The 20,339-nt window shown below is 48.7% G+C and overlaps 1 protein-coding gene across 2 annotated transcripts in view; it reads left to right on the top strand.

The window, feature by feature from the left end:
• Positions 1–20,339, top strand: part of plxna2 (plexin A2) — a 190,500-nt gene that overhangs the window by 138,233 nt on the left and 31,928 nt on the right. For both annotated transcript variants that reach the window (XM_056587870.1, XM_056587861.1), the window contains exons 14-20: positions 3,433–3,550; positions 5,873–6,009; positions 7,569–7,736; positions 9,114–9,207; positions 15,985–16,224; positions 16,398–16,541; positions 17,353–17,587. In XM_056587870.1, the coding sequence (XP_056443845.1) occupies positions 3,433–3,550; positions 5,873–6,009; positions 7,569–7,736; positions 9,114–9,207; positions 15,985–16,224; positions 16,398–16,541; positions 17,353–17,587 (1,136 nt within the window). The remainder of the gene's footprint in view (positions 1–3,432; positions 3,551–5,872; positions 6,010–7,568; positions 7,737–9,113; positions 9,208–15,984; positions 16,225–16,397; positions 16,542–17,352; positions 17,588–20,339) is intronic.

Genomic DNA, 20,339 nt, shown 5'->3' with positions numbered 1-20,339 from the left:
TTCTGGGGGTCTCGGCCCCCGTCCCCCGTCCCCCGCAACACCCGGCAGCTAGCAGCAGAAAGCTCCTCTCAAGTGATGAATAGTTTGTTTTGTAAGTAGCGCACTCGAAGACCCCCTGCTGGGAGCCTCGTCTTCACCCCCAGAGATGTGCAGAGATACGCTGGCTGTCCCTGCCTCTTCGTCTGACAGCGATGCCCAGAAGACAAATATGCTATATAAATGAAGAGAGACGTTCAGCCATACCTACACGACGTAGAGCTGGGGCTCTATGTCTTCTTCTCTCTCTCTCTTTGTCACCATCTCTCTTTGAGTGTGACACGTACACTCTGGCTGTCCCATTAAACGTCCTCAAAGGAGCCTTTAACCTTAATTCTCTTTTTGGCCTACTTTTGATTCCGGTAAGCGAACAGCTCAGCGCTGTCCAAATACTGTAACTCAGAGCGTGAGTCCCCCGTCACTCCCCTCAATCTATATCCTGCTCTCTCTCTCTCTCTCTCTCTCTCTCTCTCTCTCTCTCTCTCTCTCTCTCTCTCTCTCTCTCTCTCTCTCTCTCCCCCCATCTCTCTCTGTCTCTCTCTCTCTCTCTCTCTCTCTCTCTCTCTCTGTCTCTCTCTCCCCTTGTCTCTCTCTCTCTCTCTCTCTCTCTCTCTCAATGACACAAGGTGTTTATGCTCGATCTAACAAACACAATTTCTCACCCTATATCCTCTTGATGAGGTTAAAGTAAAGGCTTGTGCAGTTGAATCCTAGCTGAAAGATTACGTGTTTAGTCCCTAGACCATATAAAAAAGAACCCAAATGCCTGATGCATATGCATCTTTGAGTTAATTCCTAATCCTGTCCAGCTCCTTAAAGATCTGCATTCCCTATAAGTCGTTTGGATCACAGTGACCTAAATCGTTTCAAAATGTCCTTCGAAGAAGTCTCACTCTCTCGCTCTCATGCACAACTGACAGGTACAATGGTGACGTCCCCTCCAAAGACCCGCCTGCTATTCTGTGTGTTATCTGTCTTCAAACAAATCCCAGAGGCAGGACTAGCGAAGGAGTCCAGTCGGTGAAGACATGTCTGTACCCACAGCCTCCGTCTCGTGAGCAGGCCGCCTGAATTGAAATGCAGTGCATGCCCCCGGCTGTTACGGGCAATTTATCAGCAGTGTGCCAATCTGAGAGGACTCTAATCTGATGGAGACAATGCTGCTTGCTTCACTTTTATTTCCATGTTAAACAGAAAGTGTCAGGGTGGGGGTGTGTGGTAGACAAACTCAGAATGAGTGAGCTGCTGTCCTCAATCACGGTTGTTTTGCCGACCCCATCGCTCTATAAACGTTCATCCAAGATCAAGTTGCAGGAATGTTTCTATGTTTATAAAGCGGGGGTGTCTGCTTGCCTACGTGACCTGATGCTTTCATAGGCTCATTAGGAATCGGAGGCAGCATGAAACCAAAGCCAGTGTTCATTTGGTTTTAATCTTTCGTGCTTGCATCCACATTCATGCATTTATTCAACAATACAACTCTGTTTTAGTGAGCATAACATTCCGACCAATCGCAGGGCTAGATCACGCACTAGGTACGCCCACAGTTCTATTCTACATTCAAAACTTGTTTTACCTGGAATTAACCCTCCAGATACACCCAGCGCTGCTTCTCATCATCTTTAAATACACTCATCGAGAAGGGAATCATGTTTTCTGCGACACACAGTTGTCAGGGTTTGTTCTAGGGGGGGGTGTGTGTTACAGGGTTTGGGATGCCAAAAGGGAACATTCTATGTGATTAACTCCAGCATCATGCTGATTTAAATGAGCCCTTGGGGTTGACAGTAATAGCGAGCTGTCCTGGAGGACTCTGCAGTAGCCTAGCTTAAGGTTAAGGAGCGGAACAAAGCACCAGGACTACAAGCCCCATCAGACAGTCCCTCTCTCCTCCACCTGCTCCAGCAGCGTAGCGCCCTCCTCCGCCTGGGGGATCCACGCCAGCTCTCTGTCTCTGTCTCTCTGCCCCTATATCTCTGTCTCTCTGCCCCTATATCTCTGTCTCTCTGCCCCTATATCTCTGTCTCTCTGCCCCTATATCTCTCTGTCTCTCTGCCCCTATATCTCTGTCTCTCTGCCCCTATATCTCTCTGTCTCTATGCCCCTATATCTCTCTTTCTCTCTGCCCCTATATCTCTGTTTCTCTGCCCCTATATCTCTCTGTCTCTCTGCCCCTATATCTCTGTCTCTCTACCACTCTCTCTCTCTCTCTCTCTGTCTCTCTACCGCTCTGCCTCTCTGTCTCTATGCCTCTCTCTATCCCTCTCTCGCCTTATCCATCTATTTATCTATCTATCTCTGTCTCTATGCCTCTCTCTGTCTCTATGCCTCTCTCTCTCTCTGTCTCTATGCCTCTCTCTCTCTCTCTCTCTCTCTGTCTCTATGTCTCTCTCTGTCTCTATGCCTCTCTCTCTCTCTGTCTCTATGCCTCTCTCTCTCTCTGTCTCTATGCCTCTCTCTGTCTCTATGCCTCTCTATGTATCTATGCCTCTCTCTGTCTCCATGCCTCTCTCTCTGTCTCTATGCCTCTCTCTCTCTCTGTCTCTATGCCTCTCTCTCTCTCTCTCTCTCTCTGTCTCTATGCCTCTCTCTGTCTCTATGCCTCTCTCTCTCTCTGTCTCTATGCCTCTCTCTCTCTCTGTCTCTATGCCTCTCTCTGTCTCTATGCCTCTCTATGTATCTATGCCTCTCTCTGTCTCCATGCCTCTCTCTCTGTCTCTATGCCTCCCTCTGTCTCTATGCCTCTCTCTGTCTCTGTCTCTATGCCCCTGTCTCTCTCTGTCTCTATGCCTCTCTCTGTCTCTATGCCTCTCTCCATCTGTCTCTTTGCCTCTCTCTGTCTCTATGCCTCTCTCTGTCTCTATGCCTCTCTCTGTCTCTTTGCCTCTCTCTGTCTCTATGCCTCTCTCTGTCTCTATGCCTCTCTCTGTCTCTCTCTCCCACATGGTCTCCAGGTGTCCCTCGACCTCTCCCTTCCTGGTCTCTGATTGGTCCATGTTTACTTTAGTGCTCTGTGGCAAGGGGAGGATAGAGGCGGCCAGTTGGCAGTGAGGGGAGGAGTGGGATGAGGAAGAGGAGGATGAAGAAGTGTTGGGTGTATTGCTGCAGACTAAGATGGCTCAGGGGATTGGCAATATCTTTATCGATGTTGACTCGCCCTGTAATGCAATCAACGTAATATGAAAGAGTAGAGATGTAGTTTATAAAACAGTTAACAAAACCGGAAAATCTTTTGTACATGATAAAGTAAAATGCAATTTCCCCTCGCGGTCGTAAACTTTAAAAACTGCTGATGTGGTCGCAAGGCCATTGAATTAAGGAAAGGGACTTTATCAGGGTACCTGAGGTGTTGGCGGCTGATTGCATTCCTTCTTTGTCCCTTGTGTCGCGGTGCAGGATCGTGTGTGAGATGGACCCCGCCCCGCCAGAGAGCCGGCCCGGACCCATCCAGTTGTGTGTGGGGGAGTGCCGGCCAGAGCTGAAGACCCGCTCTTCTCAACTCTACTCTTTCGTGGTACGATGATGAACTCTGAATCTAAACGCCACTGGGGATATTCCAGAGATCAGAATATGCGTTGCATGGGGGGTTTAAGGGGGCTCACTCACCCGACCTCAAGCTTATTATATTTTTACTTGATTATTTTCTGTGTGCAATTCATTAAAAGCATTTTAAATATCTGACATGCTGCGGCCATATAATGATCTTCATTAGTTGCCATGGCAACAGACGGGCTAATTGATGCCCCATGGTGACTGCGTGAGAGGCAAATTTATTTCAGAATTACCTTTATTTTGGAAATAATCTCAGTTATTCGTTTTTTTCTGATCTGCACCAAATGTTGTAGGGGGACCTCTCATAATGGCCCTCATTAGCCTCCTGTGTTTTGTTACTTTAAAAATGTCTTACAAGAAATTTCCTTTGTTCAATTATCACAGGTACATGTGTTTTTATATGATAAAAACAAAATAAATTAGGCAAACGTGCTTTACAATTAGGCAAAACAGGTATTGGTTTGATATTCAACGAATAGGTATTGGACATATAAAATGATAAGTTATATATTCCTTACGCATGCATTAATTCCTTATCTATTATTATATTTTAGCACTTAACTCAGTTTGGTTATTTGATGAATTAAATGTACTCGTTTGGTGTTTTATCTTCATTGTTGAATGCATTTACTGTAAGCCGCTTTCAAAGATTTTTGCGTGGCAATGGATGTCGGCTGTCCGGTATTAGAACATTTCTCTATTCAGCTAGATATTTCAAGTTTTCCAAAAACTAAAAGAGTAGAAATGCCCTACTCACACAGAGGGTCATTTTAATGAAGTTAATCAAACCTCTTGCTTCAGTTTTATGGGTTAGTATAATGAGTCAATTATAGTTTTATGCTTTTTTGTGAAAACTAGCGAATAATTGAGCTTATTGAAAATGGGAGGGTTTAGTAATTTTTGCTACTTGAGTCGGTATGCCCGTCTTCTTAAAGTTCCTTCTTTCTCCAAGTCTGTCTCTCATCTAATACAGAGTTGTGAAAATAGGACACAAGGACACTTTTCTTCATGCCTTGAGTCATCTGATCCGTGTTACTTAGTTTGCACATCCCACTATGAATGCTAAACAAATAACGTGCTGATACCATTTTGTTTCCTTGAAGCTCGTAATGGAAATGGCTGTAAACGTTGTTTTAAAACACGCAATTAGATCACCGCGTGGAGAAGTGCAAATTGAGGCGCTGCCTCAGCTCTCCATGTCTCCTGCACTTGTTCTCTTCGCTGCGGCTCATTCTCTCTGTCGCTTCTCCTGCCACAGAAATACCACACACATACACACACACAAAAACACACATACGCGCACACACCTGTCTTCGTACCGTTATTGCCACCTAGCTCGCAGCTTTCTCTGCCACTCTGCCTCTCACACCTTCACAATTAGCACTCCCTGCACGATTAGCGGCAGACGGTAAATACAGACGTTTGTGTTTAGAGACTTGAGCCGCCGTCCTTGGTAGCCAGGAGAGTTTTTGTCACTTTGACACAATTGGGCGGCCGGCGAGGGGGGTGGGAGGAATTAAACCTGAATACTTTATTTTGCGACGCCTGCAATTTTGCGAGACACTTTGTTTGTTTCCCAGCGTGATACGAGATGAGACGAGAATCTTAATGTGAACTAGCCAGAGCTCAGTCCCAATCGGTGCACGTCGTTTATCATGTGAATACACGTGAACTCGTCTGTGACTTCATGTGTGTTTCAGAGAGAGAACTATTGTGTTAGCTGACCTTTTATATTTCTATATTTCAGCATGTCAGTGTGTTTGTTATGCTTGTGTCCCTCTACGTTTGTTGTGAGGAGGAGGAGGCTGCCCAATCCACACGTCCCAGCGTGACTGGCTGTCTCCTCGGATGTATTCTGTGTTTTCCCCGTGCGTCTGTCTCTGGGCCCTCTCTCCCTCTCTCCAACAGAGGCCTGTCTGCCAGCCCGCTGTTGTAAACACTAGTTATTTTCACTCGCGTCCCAAAAGAAACTCTTCAGACAAGCTCAGCAATGTAAAGAATGGAGGCAGGATCTCTGGGAGACTTTAGGATTTCTGGGTGATATCCTCTCTTGATCCTCCTACTGCATGCCAGCGGGCAGGCAATGGGCATGCCTGCTGCTTTTGGCTTTGGGTCTGCGGTAATGAAGAGGGTATTTAAGATCCAAATACTACGCGTTGCCTCCGAGATGTAATCACTTCTTCTCATCCTAGGAAAATGTTTAATGCTCTCGCTGCCTCCCTCTCTCTCTCTCTCTCTCTCTCTCTCTCTCTCTCTCTCTCTCTCTCTCTCTCTCTCGGTCCAGATGCCCTCGGTCACAGGCCTTACTCCCAGCAGAGGTCCAGAGTCCGGCGGGACCAAAGTGACCATCCTGGGGGACAACCTGGGGGCCGGCAGCAACGTCAGCGTGCAGTTTGGCAACCAGACCTGCGAGTTCTACGGGTGAGACTCCTCCTCTGGCTGCAGACCTATGACCCTACGACCAACACGTCCACAACCACCACTACCACTAGTGGGGGAGTTCACTTCAACTTTATGAGGGTTTTGAAAACCTGTTCATAGAGGATTATTTAGAGGGGAACAGTCCCGCCGGGCTATGCCACTATATATTTCAAAATGTTGAGATCTGCTTCAATCGTTGATGTGGGAAAGTCGATTGTTTCTGCTGAGAATGTGTTGAGAACTTCAAGACCATTAAAGTGATACTTCCAAATCAGACCCATGATATCATTGGTCCAACTATTCAGCCCATTGTTCGCGATAATGGCGTTGATGCTGTCGGTTGTATACTGTCATATTTTTGGGACAGCACACTCACGAAGCGTACACCTTATTTTAGATAATAGTGATGTGAGCGTTAAATGTATAATTGATAAAGAGTTGAACATTTTGAAATGCAAGCTCAGTCGGTAATAGGAACTTCTCCATTGTATAACAGGCTATTATTTCTGCCTTCTCCAGTGTTTCCCCTATCTCCTCTCCTTGCTCCTTACATTTTAGGCATTAGTGAACCCTCGGAGGCAAGCTATCTCTATCTCTCTAACTCACTCTCTCTCTATTCTTTCTATCTGTCTCTCTCTATCGCTCTCTATTTCTATTGTGTTTTCTCTCTCTATCTCCCTGATAAATCTTAATAAGGTTCCGATGACCTACTGCATCGAAGGCCTCTAATAATAGCTTCAACAAGATCTTGTTGAAAAAATAAACTATTAACCATTTCGCTCTGCATCATCACCAATCAGCAGTCTCGCTTTCTCTCTGTGTGTCTCTCTGTGTGTGTGTGTGTGTGTGTGTGTGTCTCTCTGTCTCTCTCTCTCTCTCTCTCTCTCTCTCTCTCTCTCTCTCTCTCTCTCTCTCTCTCTCTTCTATCTCTCTCTCTCTCTCTCTCTCTCTCTCTCTCTCTCTCTCTCCCTGACTCTCTCTGTCTCTCCTTCTCCTTCCCTGCTAGGTATCTATTTAAAGCTCTTTCTGCCGCTGTCTGATTGTAATGTTGAGAGGGTTGCGCAGTCAGGCCAACCTTAATGAGATAGGGGCTAATTACTGGATTTGCCGTTTCACCGGTGTGCGCGTGTGTGTGTGTGCATGCGTGTGAGTGTGTATGTGTGTGTGTGTGTGTGTTTCTCTCGGTGGAGGGAGTGGAGGGACTGGGAGGGAATGGGGGGCAGGGGGCCCCGCTGTTAATGAAGTGGGACAAATTCAAAGAAGTAGTTGACAGCGGAAAGCAGATGTGTCACACACGCACTTATACCATCTCCTCCCATATGTGTGCGTGTGTGTGTGTGTGTGTGTGTGTGTGTGTGTGTGTGTGTGTGTGTGTGTGTGTGTGTGTGTGTATGTGTGTGTGTGTTTACATGCGTACTTGTGTGCGTCTGCCATTGCATGCATTTAGCATCACCTTCTCCCATATGGCGTACTTGGTGTCCTGGTGTCAATACTGACGTTCCCCGTGTCCCCACCTCCCCTCCTCCCCTCCTCCCCTCCTCCCCTCCTCCCCCGGGCAGCCGCACCATGACGGAGATCGTGTGCTACTCCGCCCCCTCCCAGGCGGGGGTGGGCCCGGTGCAGATCAGCGTGAGCGTGGACCGCGCCCAGGTCCGGGAGAGCCTGAGCTTCGAGTACATCGAGGACCCCACCGTGGCACGCATCGAGCCTGAGTGGAGCATCGCCAGGTATGGGCGCCGCGCCGCCACTGATCTCCTGGGAACAGACCCCCCCCTCCCCCCTCCCCCCTCCCCCCGCCGCCATCATGTTCCATCAACTCCAGATAAGGACTTCCTGCTTCAAGCGTAAGCGTGAATGGAGATAATGAGCAGGACAGGGGTCAATACGTGCTGCTTCCAATTACCGCTAATCAGCGCGCGGCTGTCTTGCGGGCCTGCCGTGGTGACACGGGCGCCTATAGCGCGTATACGATGAGACGGGCGGCCGCAGAGGAAGCTATTCCTGACGACTTTAAGAAAAACAAACGTCCCTGGAGCGTCCGTCCATCTGTGGGGCGCGTTTGGCAGATGGTTCGTCTGCCACGACACAAGGTAACAAAAACACAGCAACAGGCGAAGAAAATGCGCTGTGGCAAAAAAAAAGAAGAAAGAAATGGTAGGCGGTAACTCATCAGAGGTGTGAGTCCGCAGCAGACGCCTCGGATATCGGAGCGGGCGTAGAACTCCGCCGTGGTCGGTGGGCTGGGGGGGGGGTGGCAGATGGTTCGGTATTTATAACAGGGGCTGTCCACGTTGGACGTACATGTGTAGATTTCCTCGTTCTCGCGGGTGAAAAGTGTAAAGTAGTGACGCTCTCTACATCTCTGCGCACCTCCTGCACCGAATCTGAGACTCGGTCCCACGCCGGGCTCCGGAGTAATTCATTATGAATCTACGACAGAACAACATGGACACAGGCTACATGGAGATCATTCTGCCCGCATGGCTAGCTCCTGCTGCTGGGCTTTATTCATCGGGCCAACCCTGACCAGCAGCATAGACACACAAACAATGCAACAACTAACAAGCTTGCAGAATCCCTCATATTTATTTGATTTGGTTTTATTTATTGCTGCTCTATTGTTGTGCTCGCTGCACCTTGCTGAGATTGACTAGCTGCTAACTAGCTACATGCTTACCAGTCCTACGCTGCCACCAGATAAACCTGTAACAATTTAATGCGGTCCTTGTGCTGTTGTTTTAACAAGGAGAAGGTGTTCAGTTCTATATGTTTACTGCATACTCATGTAATTGTAAATGAATGCCTTGTATATGGCAGTGTCATTAAGCACACATCAATCTAGATGAGCTGGTGGGACTCCATCGCCATAAATAGTGCTGATTTAGCATTCATCATTGTAAACGATCACAGCGACAATCGACTGTCAGTATGTGCTCGAGATCACAATGTGAAAGCCCCATTCATCTTTTCTCTCCCCCCCAAATACAATTTGCCGTGATGAAATAACTCACAGTCATTCAACACAGCCTCCCTATAGCCTCTCCTCCCCCCTCCCCCGAACAATCGTGTTTCATCGAAACCCTTGACTCTGTTTCCTCTCCCAGTGGCCACACCCCCCTGATGGTGACTGGAACCAACCTGGACGTGGTTCAGGAGCCCCGCATCCGGGTGAAGTACGGCGGCCGGGAGTCTGTCAACGTAAGCACCGCCCCTCCTCCGCTACTGCTGCCGTGTTTAAACAGGAAACGCTTCACATCCATCATGGATGACTGCAGTCCGCGACGACTGATGAATGCGCCGGGTAATGTACGCTAACTAGGATCAGCTTGACTCCCTCCACACGGCCCTACGAGCAGCCATAACCATGTTGAGCTGGTGGTGAAACAGGGGGGATGATGGGGGGGGGGGGGGGCTAGCCGACCCTAAGGCACCCAGCCGCCCGCTCTGCTCCCGCCTCTCCCTGGAACCCCATCCGGCCTTTGAAACACTCCGGCTCGCATCTGCATAATGCAGCCGCCGCTAAGGGAGGCGCGGGTCCACCAGCAAGTGTTTAATTAAGAGTTCTCTCTCCCCGCCTCGGGCCTTACAGAGTACTGGCTAGTTAGCCCCCGGATCTAGCTCCACACACGCACACACACACACACACAACCACACACACACACGCACGCACGCAGGCACACGCGCACGCACACACACACACGCACGCACACACACGCACGCACGCACACGCACGCACACGCACCCACTCACACTAAAAGGCAGATATAGACACTGACACACTAAGATCTGCGTGCTTGGAACTGTCCACCCGGTCTACGGTCGGAGCAGAGACTGCAGTAAAGCAGTGTAACATAGTGCAATACGATGCTGTATAGTGTAATATAACAGTCCGCCGCCATCATTTAGTCCCCCCCCCCACACACACACACACACACACACACACACACACACACACACAAGTAGTTCTAGCTCCACAACCAGCCAGTGAGAGTGTGTGGGCGTAGCAGTGGCAGTTGTGGAGCCTGGGTGGGTAAGGCGGGTGGGGTGGGGGTGCTTGAGAGAGTGGGGCTGTGTGGAGGTGTGCAGGGTTGTAGGGGCAGGGGGCTTTAATGGGTTTCAATGGAAGATTAACTGCTGTAAGAATTCTTTGGTCAGCATAACGGGGCCCCCGTGCATAATCAGAGCCCAAGGCCATGGGGGGGGATCGTTACAAATTGCATTTGTGCTCCTCTCCTTAGGGGTCCGGGTTTTTAATTAAGGATATGGGATTTCTTGCCTTTGCCTTGGAGGAGGGGTGGGGGAGAAGGGGGGGGGGGGGGGGCAAGTTGAGGAAGAAAGAAAGAGAGAAAGACAAACAGAAAGAAAGAAAAACAGAAAGAAAGAAATTGTTTGTTATCGTAATTATTTTTATCGATATGGGTCCACACACACTTAGTGTACACAGAAGTTTCTTGTTCCAGAGCTCCTCGTTAAAGGTTGTCCCCCCCCCCCCACTCATTCTCCCAGTGGTATTCTGTTAAATGGAGCACAGGCTAAGCACCTCTATTTCTTCTTCCCCGTGTTGCTCAGTTCGGTACCGTTGAATGTAAATAGCTCCCTCCATCTCATCCCACCATATTGGAGTGTGTGCAGTGCCAGCCTGATGGCTCGGTGCTGATACTCCTCCATTAGGGGGCTGGCTTTTCCCTGAAAGACCCCGGTGCAATGCGATACCGCGGCAATTACCGCGACAAAGTCACCGCCGTAGTGTTGCATGTTTAGAGAGGGAGGTGGGGAGCGTGGGAGGGCAGAGGTTTCACACATTTCAGAAAAGAGCCTTTGACTAAGCTTTGTGTGTGTGTGTGTGTGTGTGTGTGTGTGTGTGTGTGTGTGTGTATGTGAGTGCTATGCAATCTCGCTTTTTAAACTAAAGATGTTCATCTTCTTACCAGCTGGTCCCCACCCACCAGCACACCCACCTACTGCCAAACATAAAAAAGGACCTCCTGCACCCACAGGTTGACCTCCTCAAACAGAAAATAGATTATGTTGACAGATGAATGAACACATTTATTTGTATTACCACTCTCCAGTGAATACAATAAAATAGTGGGAGGAGCCTCACTCTGTTCACAGTGAATACAGTGCAGCAGGGGAGGAGCCTGAGTGGAACGGGGAGGAGCCTCACTCTGTTCACAGTGAATACAGTGCAACAGGGGAGGAGCCTCAGTGGAACGGGGAGGAGCCTCACTCTGTTCACAGTGAATAAAGTGCAACAGGGGAGGAGCCTCAGTGGAACAGGGGGAGAAGCCTGTAACATCAGGACTCGTTTCCTTTCAAAGAGCCTTTCAACCGATCACCTGCCTCCCACCAAAACCAAATTGCCTCTCCTCTCCTCTCCTCCTCTCCACCCTTGAGTCACCTGCAATGGATTCCAAAAAGGGAACAAGTGTGACTAAGAGACAATCTTCTTCAGGAAACACTCTGTACCTGTCTGCTAAATGCACAATTGAATGGTTAATCATCGCCCCCATTAAAGCTAAAAGGTGGTCTATTTTTTTGCGGCTAAAGTGCATTTCTTTCCCCCCTCCCTGTTCCGTCATGACTTTGAATGCTATGCGTTCCACCATTAAGTGGTTCTGTGTGTGTGTATGTGTGTGCGTGCATGTGTATGTAGTTGCTTTGAAGTTTCGGCTGGGAGCATCAGAGAGTCCGAGAACTGCCAAACCCTGCAGGCATATATTTGTCCATCCATATTCGTTTTCATTTTTCAATGCATGTTTTTTATTTTCCATCTACTTAGCAAATGAAAATCTCCGACATAACTCGCCCCAGTATGAATGTCTCAAGGTCAAAGCAGGCCAGCTTCCCTCATTGTCTCACCTCGAAAGACCCCTGAACAACGCACATTGTTATCCTTAGGGGTAGTGTTGCCTTGTCTACTTCCATCTCAGCTGGTGGAGTGTGTAGGAACTCTGTTGGAGGAACTGTTGTCTCTGCATATCACTCACATGCCCCTTCTCCATGTGTACTGCTCCATCACCCTCTGTATCGACTCATCCATCTCCGGGCACGTTCATACTCGAAGAAGCACTTAGGGAAGCCGTGAAAAATTGCAACCAATCTCATTTAGAGGAGTTGTCCATTACGTAGTCATATACATTCTGCTCCGCACGCATTTCCAAACCTCAGCGTCCGAGCCAAGTGGCAAATTCTCCGTAGCAGTTGGTGTGACCAGCAGGCCTGCAGGAAGTCGGCTAAGACGCGGTGTAGCAGTGAGTCAGAGCAGAAGCTGCGGACGTTGGCTAGCTAGCTGTATATTAGCCCCTCAGTGACCTTCGACTGGGTAACCTCGATTAGATCGCCCACGCACCGGCCAACCTGTCTGTCCCGATGTCCGAAGAGCTAGAGTTATCACACTTTTACTCACTTTCTCATTCTCTATCTCCCTCCCTCCCTCACTTCTTCTCTCTCTCTCTCTCTCTCTCGCTCTCGCTCTCTCTCTCTCTCTCTCTCTCTCTCTCTCTCTCTCTCTCTCCCTGACTCTCACTATCACTCTCTCTCTCACTCCCATCATCTTCCTTTCTCCACTCTCATGGCCAGTAGAGATATTTCCATGGCCAGAATCGGCTGCAGCAACACAGACATATCTGAGGAATGAATTTCCCCAGTAAGTTCCTTGCGTGTTGCTGCCCTGTCCCTGGTCTTCTCATAGGGCACGTAAAATGCTTCAGTCACGCTGAACGTTTCCTTTCAGGTAATCCGTATATCTGTACACACATCTGTGTTTTATTTCATTTTTTTTTTTTTACACGGTTCTATCTGAACAGAAGACATAAGGCAGGAGAGGCCACCGTTCCAATTCTTTCCTCTATCTGTGCTATAGCCGACGGTCACTCTACCAACACAAGGCCCTTGTGCAATCTGATTCCCAGCCGAACTTCCAGTGAGTTGACCCATTGTTGTGTGTTATGTCAGACCACAGGCTAGGGCACTGAAGTCCCCTCTTCTGCACAGGATAAGCTGGGACCAGAACCCAGGGCTGTACAACACGGTTGTTTTGGCTTCTGCACAATTGAACGCCTTGAGTGTGTCCTGCTTCTGCAGCAGTCTGCTGCTGTGAGGCAGAGCAAGAGCAATGGAAAGCTTTATCTTAAGCTAGTATAACAACTATAAATATTTAGGTGAAGCCATATTGTGCAGATGCATCACTGGGATGTGCGTTGACAGACCTTGGAACGTGAATAGCTTTAACCTTGTTTGTGTTCAAGAGAAGAGTACAAAATATACACACACTTGCACACGCACACTCGCACACAGTATCAGATAGATGAAGCGTCTGGTAGTCGGAGCTTCGGCATGCATCGTCGATTCACATGTGGCAAGCTTATTACATATCACTATGACAACCACATATGGTCACATCATTGTTGGAGTCAATATTCATTAATAAAGGATTATACATATGAAATTATTCAATCAATATTTATCACAGGAACATCAATTCTGTCATCTCTTTCTTGATGGTGAAACGACGGAAAGGGGAAAATAATTATTGTCGCTGACTGAAGCGAATGGATAACAATGTGATTTGTTTTTGGGTCCATGACACCACAGCTAAGCAACATATTGGTTGTTTCGCTAGACATCAACTTTAAAAAGCATTGCTGCTTTTGGTCTTCTCATAGGGCACGTTAAATGCTTCAGTCACGCTGAATGTTTCCTTTCAGGTAATCCGTATATCTGTACACACATCTGTGTTTTATTTCATTTTTTTTGTCTTTTTTTTATTACACTTTTCATTAGCAATCCAATGTCGTTTTTGGCCAGCTCAATCTAAACTTCATGAAGTTATTTTAATTAACTTTGATCTTCTATTCAGTGAAAATTGTATTCAATAGAAGCCAATTATAGAAAGAAAGAAAAAAAATGTGCGCAGCTCTATCTTGTAGCATCAATTTTTCAAAAACTCGTGTTCAATCCCTTGATGCGTGGCTAGCATGCAAAGTTGTAATTCTTAAAGGAGCATATGACGAAACGCTGAAGAAGCCCGGGGCTTTGTAACCACACACACACACACACACACACACACACACACACAAACACACACACACACACACACACACATACACAGCCTCACCAATAAGCTGTTAATGTACAGTAGCTGTGACAGTTGGCTTGTCAGAGTCTTCTTCTCCCGTCATGGAAAAAGCCCCTGGTTCAGCAGAAGCACTGACTGCTCACTGAACCCGTCCACAGCCAAGCGGCCCGACCAAGCCTCAGCCACAGAGGCAGGGGTCAAGCTCTGGAACTTCACAAACTCTATAATTCAGTCCCCCATCCGGGAGGAGGCCTGAATTCAATATGCTCTGAATGATTGACAAATGCAAACTGTAGGCCCACACAAGGAAAGTAACGCAAGTTGCACACATGCACGCACACACAAACACACACACACACACACACACACTCATGCGCGCACACACAAGCACAAACACACGCAACCAAACTCAAACACACACACACACACACACACACACACACACACACACACACACACACACACACCACATGCTTACACTCACGCACACACGATCATCACACAGGCATACACAAACACCCACTTACACAAACACACGTAGACCAATTGAGGCACGCTGCAGTTTTGCTCAAAGTGGAGTTTGACAAAGACCTCCCCCCCGCTGTGCCCGGTGATCACACACCTCTCACCCGTCTGGCTGGTAGTCTGCTCCCGCACTAATCTCCGGGCTTCCGTGGCTGCCAGGTGTTCAGAGAGAGGCGGGCGTTTCCTTCGCATCGATCTTTCCCAGCCATCGCCATGGAGATGGAGATGGAGGTGTGGGGGGGGGGGGGGGGGGGGTGTGAAGCAGAGCTGGTGTTTCGGAGACTCTGATGATATTTACCTCTGATGAATATTTAGAGAGAGAGAGGGGGGGGGGGGAGAGAGAGAGAGGGAGAGCGAGAGAGAGGGGGGGGAGAGAGAGAGAGAGAGAGAGAGAGAGAGAGGCAGCGAGAGCTCTGTGCTGCTAGTTAAAGGGATGGAGATTTGTAAAAAGAGAAGCAGAATACCAAGAAATGTAAACATCAATTTTGATTCTCCCTCCTATACACACACCCCCACACATACACAAACACACCCCATGCACACACGGACACACAAACATGCACACACACAACCCTTGCTTGCACAAACAGCCTGTGCGTGAACACAAACACACTCAATCACCCCCCCCCCCACCCGCACCCGCACACAAAAAAACACATCCCATGTGCACACACAGACACACACATACACATATGCACGGGAAGGCTCAGGGTGGATAACCGTGCAAGGCTGCTTACTGGCTTCTCTCTGACAACCAGTCATTATAGCTCAGCTATCTCAGAACATGAATACTAGGCTATGAAAAGCAGCCTGAATGACAAAACTGCACCCACCCAATATCCATAATACCACAGAGCTTTTAAATGTAATCAGCTTTCGTATTAACCATGTAAGTAGTAACGATTGTAGGGTGGACTTTTAAGAGATGCTATGCATGCTGTGTTCCCAGCCGAGCACCTTAGCCCCTAGCACCATTAACCGACGTCCTCTGCATTGGTGTATGCACACAGAATAAGGAGAGGTGCATACACAAAAGTGTATGCTGTGTGAGATCCTTGATGTGTTGTGGTTGACTGCTTCCGGATTGTGTGTCTTTTGGAGGGGAGGGGGTCAACAGTATGATGATGGGGCAGCAACACCATCCACAGAACCTTCTCTGTTTCATTTGAATGGTTGTTTTTACTCTCTTTAATGTTCCTGAGCACATACATCGTTCTCTATATTCCAACTCTCTTTGCCTCGAACCATATACGCAAACACACACACTCGCACACACACACTTACACGTACACGTCACACACACACTTTTACACTCTTGTGGAAAAGATACAGTATATCCGGATGACAACTCTCTGCCGCGGCCCCAACAGGTGTGCAAGGTGGTCAACAGCACCTGCATGAGCTGCCTGGCCCCCTCCCTGATGGGGGACTACCCCCTGGGCCCGGACACGGTGAAGCACGCCGACGAGTTTGGCTTCGTGTTCAACAACGTGCAGGCGCTGCTGGTGTACAACAGCACCAGCTTCCTCTACTACCCCAACCCCTACTTCGAGCCCCTCAGCTCCACCGGGGTCCTGGAGCAGAAGCCTGGCTCGCCCATCATCCTCAAGGTACGGCCCCCCTGGTTTCCCCCCCGCTGAACCACTGGTCCTGGATCAGGGCGGCAGCACCATGTTGAACCACACTGGGCTCTCTCAGTCCGGTGGCATGTCTGGATGGGCCTGGAGCGAGCCCAGGAAACGATGTTGAAGTACACCCGTGTGTCCCTGTTGCGTGCGTACAGGGCAGGAACCTGGTGCCCCCCGCCACGGGCGGCGTGAAGCTGAACTACACGGTGCTGATCGGGGACACGCCCTGCTCCGTCACCCTGTCAGAGAGCCAGCTGCTGTGTGAGCCCCCCAACCTGACGGGGCAGTACAAAGTGATGGTGAGTACTGCTTCTTGGTGGGGAACAATGTCTGTAGACGGCTTCATTCCTTGCCCTCCTCATCTCTCTCTTTCTCTTAAACTGGGCCAATATACAAAGAACATTAACCCTATGTAAAACAAGGATAGATGACATCTACCAGGTTGAAGCAAATTGCTATTAGCCACCTGTAGTCACTATTCAGGTAGGTAAAATGGATACACATAAAATGACGTCAATTACACATTATGAGTAATAAATACTATTGTAGCTACTAAGACACAAACAAACTCACATAGGTATGTTCCTGTGTGCATGTATATGTATCCATATATACAGTGCATATATTCTGTATACTGTATGCGTGGAGCTGCTGGCTCCTCGTGGAGAGGTCAGACAGGGAGCGGCAGCGCCTGGAGGAGAGAGGTCACGGGGTCAGACAGGGAGCAGCTCGCCCCTGCTCTGGCCGTTGAAAGGTTATACCGCAATATAGCGCAATTATTTCCGCTCAGCTGCTCTCTTATTGGGTGCACAGCCCAGACCCATGAACCCAGAGCCCGCCTGGAGGAAGCCGCATGTGTTTGACCTCCTGCGCGTCCATTTAGGTCCAGTCCTGGATAATGTGGTGGTTTTTACTGTGCTTTTTCCCAGACGCCATATTGTGTGTCGAATAGATTCACCTCCTGAATGTTTATCTTGACTTTTGGAGGACATTGAAGCATAATGCACATCCTCCAGGTCATCTCATATCCTGCCTTATATATGCTAAAATAAACATCCATGAATGTCTGATGGTTGACCTTTCGACCCCTCCGGCTCGTCTCCCGCCCAGGTCCAGGTGGGCGGTCTGCATGTGTCGCCGGGCGCGGTCAACATCCTGTCCGACAGCCTGCTCACGCTGCCGGCCATCGTCAGCATCGCGGCGGGCGGAGGCCTCCTCCTCATCATCGTCATCCTCGTGCTCATCGCCTACAAGCGCAAGTCCCGCGAGAACGACCTGACGCTGAAGAGGCTGCAGATGCAGATGGACAACCTGGAGTCCCGCGTGGCCCTGGAGTGCAAAGAAGGTGAGGCAGGAAGGCGACCATGTTTGTGTCAGATGATCCAGAGGCTAGCATGGGAACCAGAGGAATCTGCAAGATCATGTTTTGTTTGCTGGGGTTTGGCCCCCTCCTGTTCAGACAGATAGCAGGTTTAATTTGATGACAGTGCAGAGAAGTGCCCATGAGGTATTTTGTACACAACCAAGATGGCTGCCGCCGAGGTTGAGCGTCTGTTTGTTCTGCCTCCATCGTGACAGTCCTTAAGGAACCGTGTGGTACTTTACTCTGAAAATTTGCTTTTCTTTTGATCAGAAAGATGTACACAGGATTTGGTGTGTGTGTGTGTGTGTTGGTTTGTGTGTTTATGTATGTTTGTTAAATAACACACTGGGAATTCCGCAACATCTTGGTCGACCTTATTGAATGCACCACACAAACAAACAAAAACATACCGCACTATTGCTACCGATTAAATGTCTGTACTCATAGCATCACAAGGTCCAGCACAAGTTTAAACTCCCTTTTCACAGAGGCTTCATCGTAGGATAAACACAGGTCACTAATAGCACTAATTATGGGTTTGCCTTTTTTAGGGACCTGTTTTATGACACCTCTGTTAAAGGGTGTTGTGGTGGGAACACAGAAGTATTAACAGCGTGACTCCCTCCGTGATTCACTCCTTCCTCCTCCTGTCCCGGCGGGCCCAGCTACTGCCGGGATCCCTACAACAACCTCCCGCTTGGCTTCCTCGGGGTGTACTTGCAGGGGAAGTTTGCACTGAATCAATTTAAAATGACTATACATTTTGAAGTCCAAAGAAATGAGTCGGATGTGACATAACCAAAGGTAGGACAAACGCTGGAACTAGGAGTGGATGGCAAGACGCATTGCCCCATCCATTAATTCTTTCCAAGGCCAATTGGTTCTCTATTGTCCACGGTCCCTTGAATGTAATTTAATAATGTGAGGACATTATAAAGCAGCCGCCTTTCTCTCCTGTTAGCAGGGGGGGGGTTTCCCACCTTATGGGGGGCCGAGGCTTGACACTCTCTCCATGTTGAGATTGTACTCCCCATCCACTCCAGCTGTCACTTACTATAATTTCACATCCAAGTTAGTTTTCCGTTCTGAACGTTACATTATAAAAGAAAAGAATCGAGCTGTAATTCCAGGAGAATGATAATCATTTCCAACTTCCATCCTCTCTGGCCGACAGACCCCCCGTGGCCCCCCAGCACCAGATGACCCACACCATTGACACCTTGTTTACTTCTCGCTAACACAAACACAACAAACGAACAACACACGTTCCCCGTTGGGCCAGGGTTTTTAACAGCAGACACCAGAGGAGTTTGAAATAATTATATTTGACCTTTGACCTGCGGCACAGTGTGAGGCCAACGGCAGTACACAGCACACTGACCTGACCTCTGACCTGACCTCCACCTGCAGTACACCACACTAGTGGATGGAGGAGGACATCGACCAACAGTGGACCACAGTAGTGGATTTAGAAGGACCTCCACCTGCAGCACACTACAGCAGTGGATGTAGCTGGACGGTGAGGTGGTGTATGAAATAGTGAGTGGAGCGTGCCGTGTGGTTGTGGCTGTAGTGACCTTGTGGAAGCAGCTTGCAGTGCTGAACCTTTTACAACGTCAGCCTCAATCGACTCACACAGGATTGGCTCCAATACAAATAGAAAAGAAAATGAATAGAAAAAAACAACGTTGCACCAATTATCTCCTGCACATAATCCCCCAGATTGGTGAAATTGACAGACAGATCGCTAGGCAAATACCCGAGACCAGACTAGGCCCCCAGACACGTGCACCTAGGGACGGGGGGCTCATGTTTTAACCATCAGAGCGCGAGGAGCACACTGCCACTACCAATGGATTTGGAGAGGTTACCTGTATTCCCTGTGCTTCAGTGTGTGTGTTTGTGTGCAGGTGTGTCCATGTGTATGGGGATGCATGGGTGCACGCCCAATGTTTATGTGTCAGTGTGTGTGTGTATGTGTGTGTGTGTGTGTGTGTGTGTGTGTGTGTGTGTGTGTGTGTGTGTGTGTACGATGTGTGTGTATGGGCACATGAGAACCAGACATGTCTCCCTCTCTGAGTGAGGGGACCAGGATGCAAGGGGTTGATTGGTACCTAAGCTGGTAGGGGGGGTGATTCTGCTGCGGCTCCTGTGATAGGCTGCAGTCAGGGAGCCCCACCCAGAGGCTGACGCATCACAGCAGCAGAGCCTGACGGGCCGGGAGGACTCAGTCAGGATGGAGCCAATTAACCAGCGCTCACCTGCGCTCGCACACTGAGACCACATACACACTGCAGGGCACGGCTTTACTGGCCAATTTACTGGCCAGCAGATAAAAATGATTAAAAAGAAATGAGAGTCAGAAGGGTGGCTAGTGTGTGTGTGTATGTGTTTTGTTTGTGTTTTGTGTCTGTGTGTGTGTGTGTGTGTGTACGTGTGTGTGTGTGTGTGTGTGTGTGTGTGTGTGTGTGTATGTGTATGTGTGTGTGTGTGTGTGTGTGTGTGTGTGTGTGTGTGTGTGTGTGTGTGTGTGTGTGTGTGCGTGCGTGTGTGTGTGTGTGTGGGGCGGCGTCTTGTGTGTTTCTTTTTATGAAGTAGGAGCTATGAAATATTGAGTTTTCTGACGTGGAGAGACTATCTTAGGCTTCAACTGTCAGCTTCTTGATGAGACGGTAAACATCACAGAGATAAGACGGATTCACCCAGTTCAGTCTCCAGGGATTGAGGAAGGATT

The sequence above is a fragment of the Gadus chalcogrammus genome, chromosome 1, assembly GCF_026213295.1.
Source record: "Gadus chalcogrammus isolate NIFS_2021 chromosome 1, NIFS_Gcha_1.0, whole genome shotgun sequence".
Taxonomy (NCBI): Eukaryota; Metazoa; Chordata; class Actinopteri; order Gadiformes; family Gadidae; genus Gadus; species Gadus chalcogrammus.
This window is presented reverse-complemented; position numbering and strand designations above follow the sequence as displayed.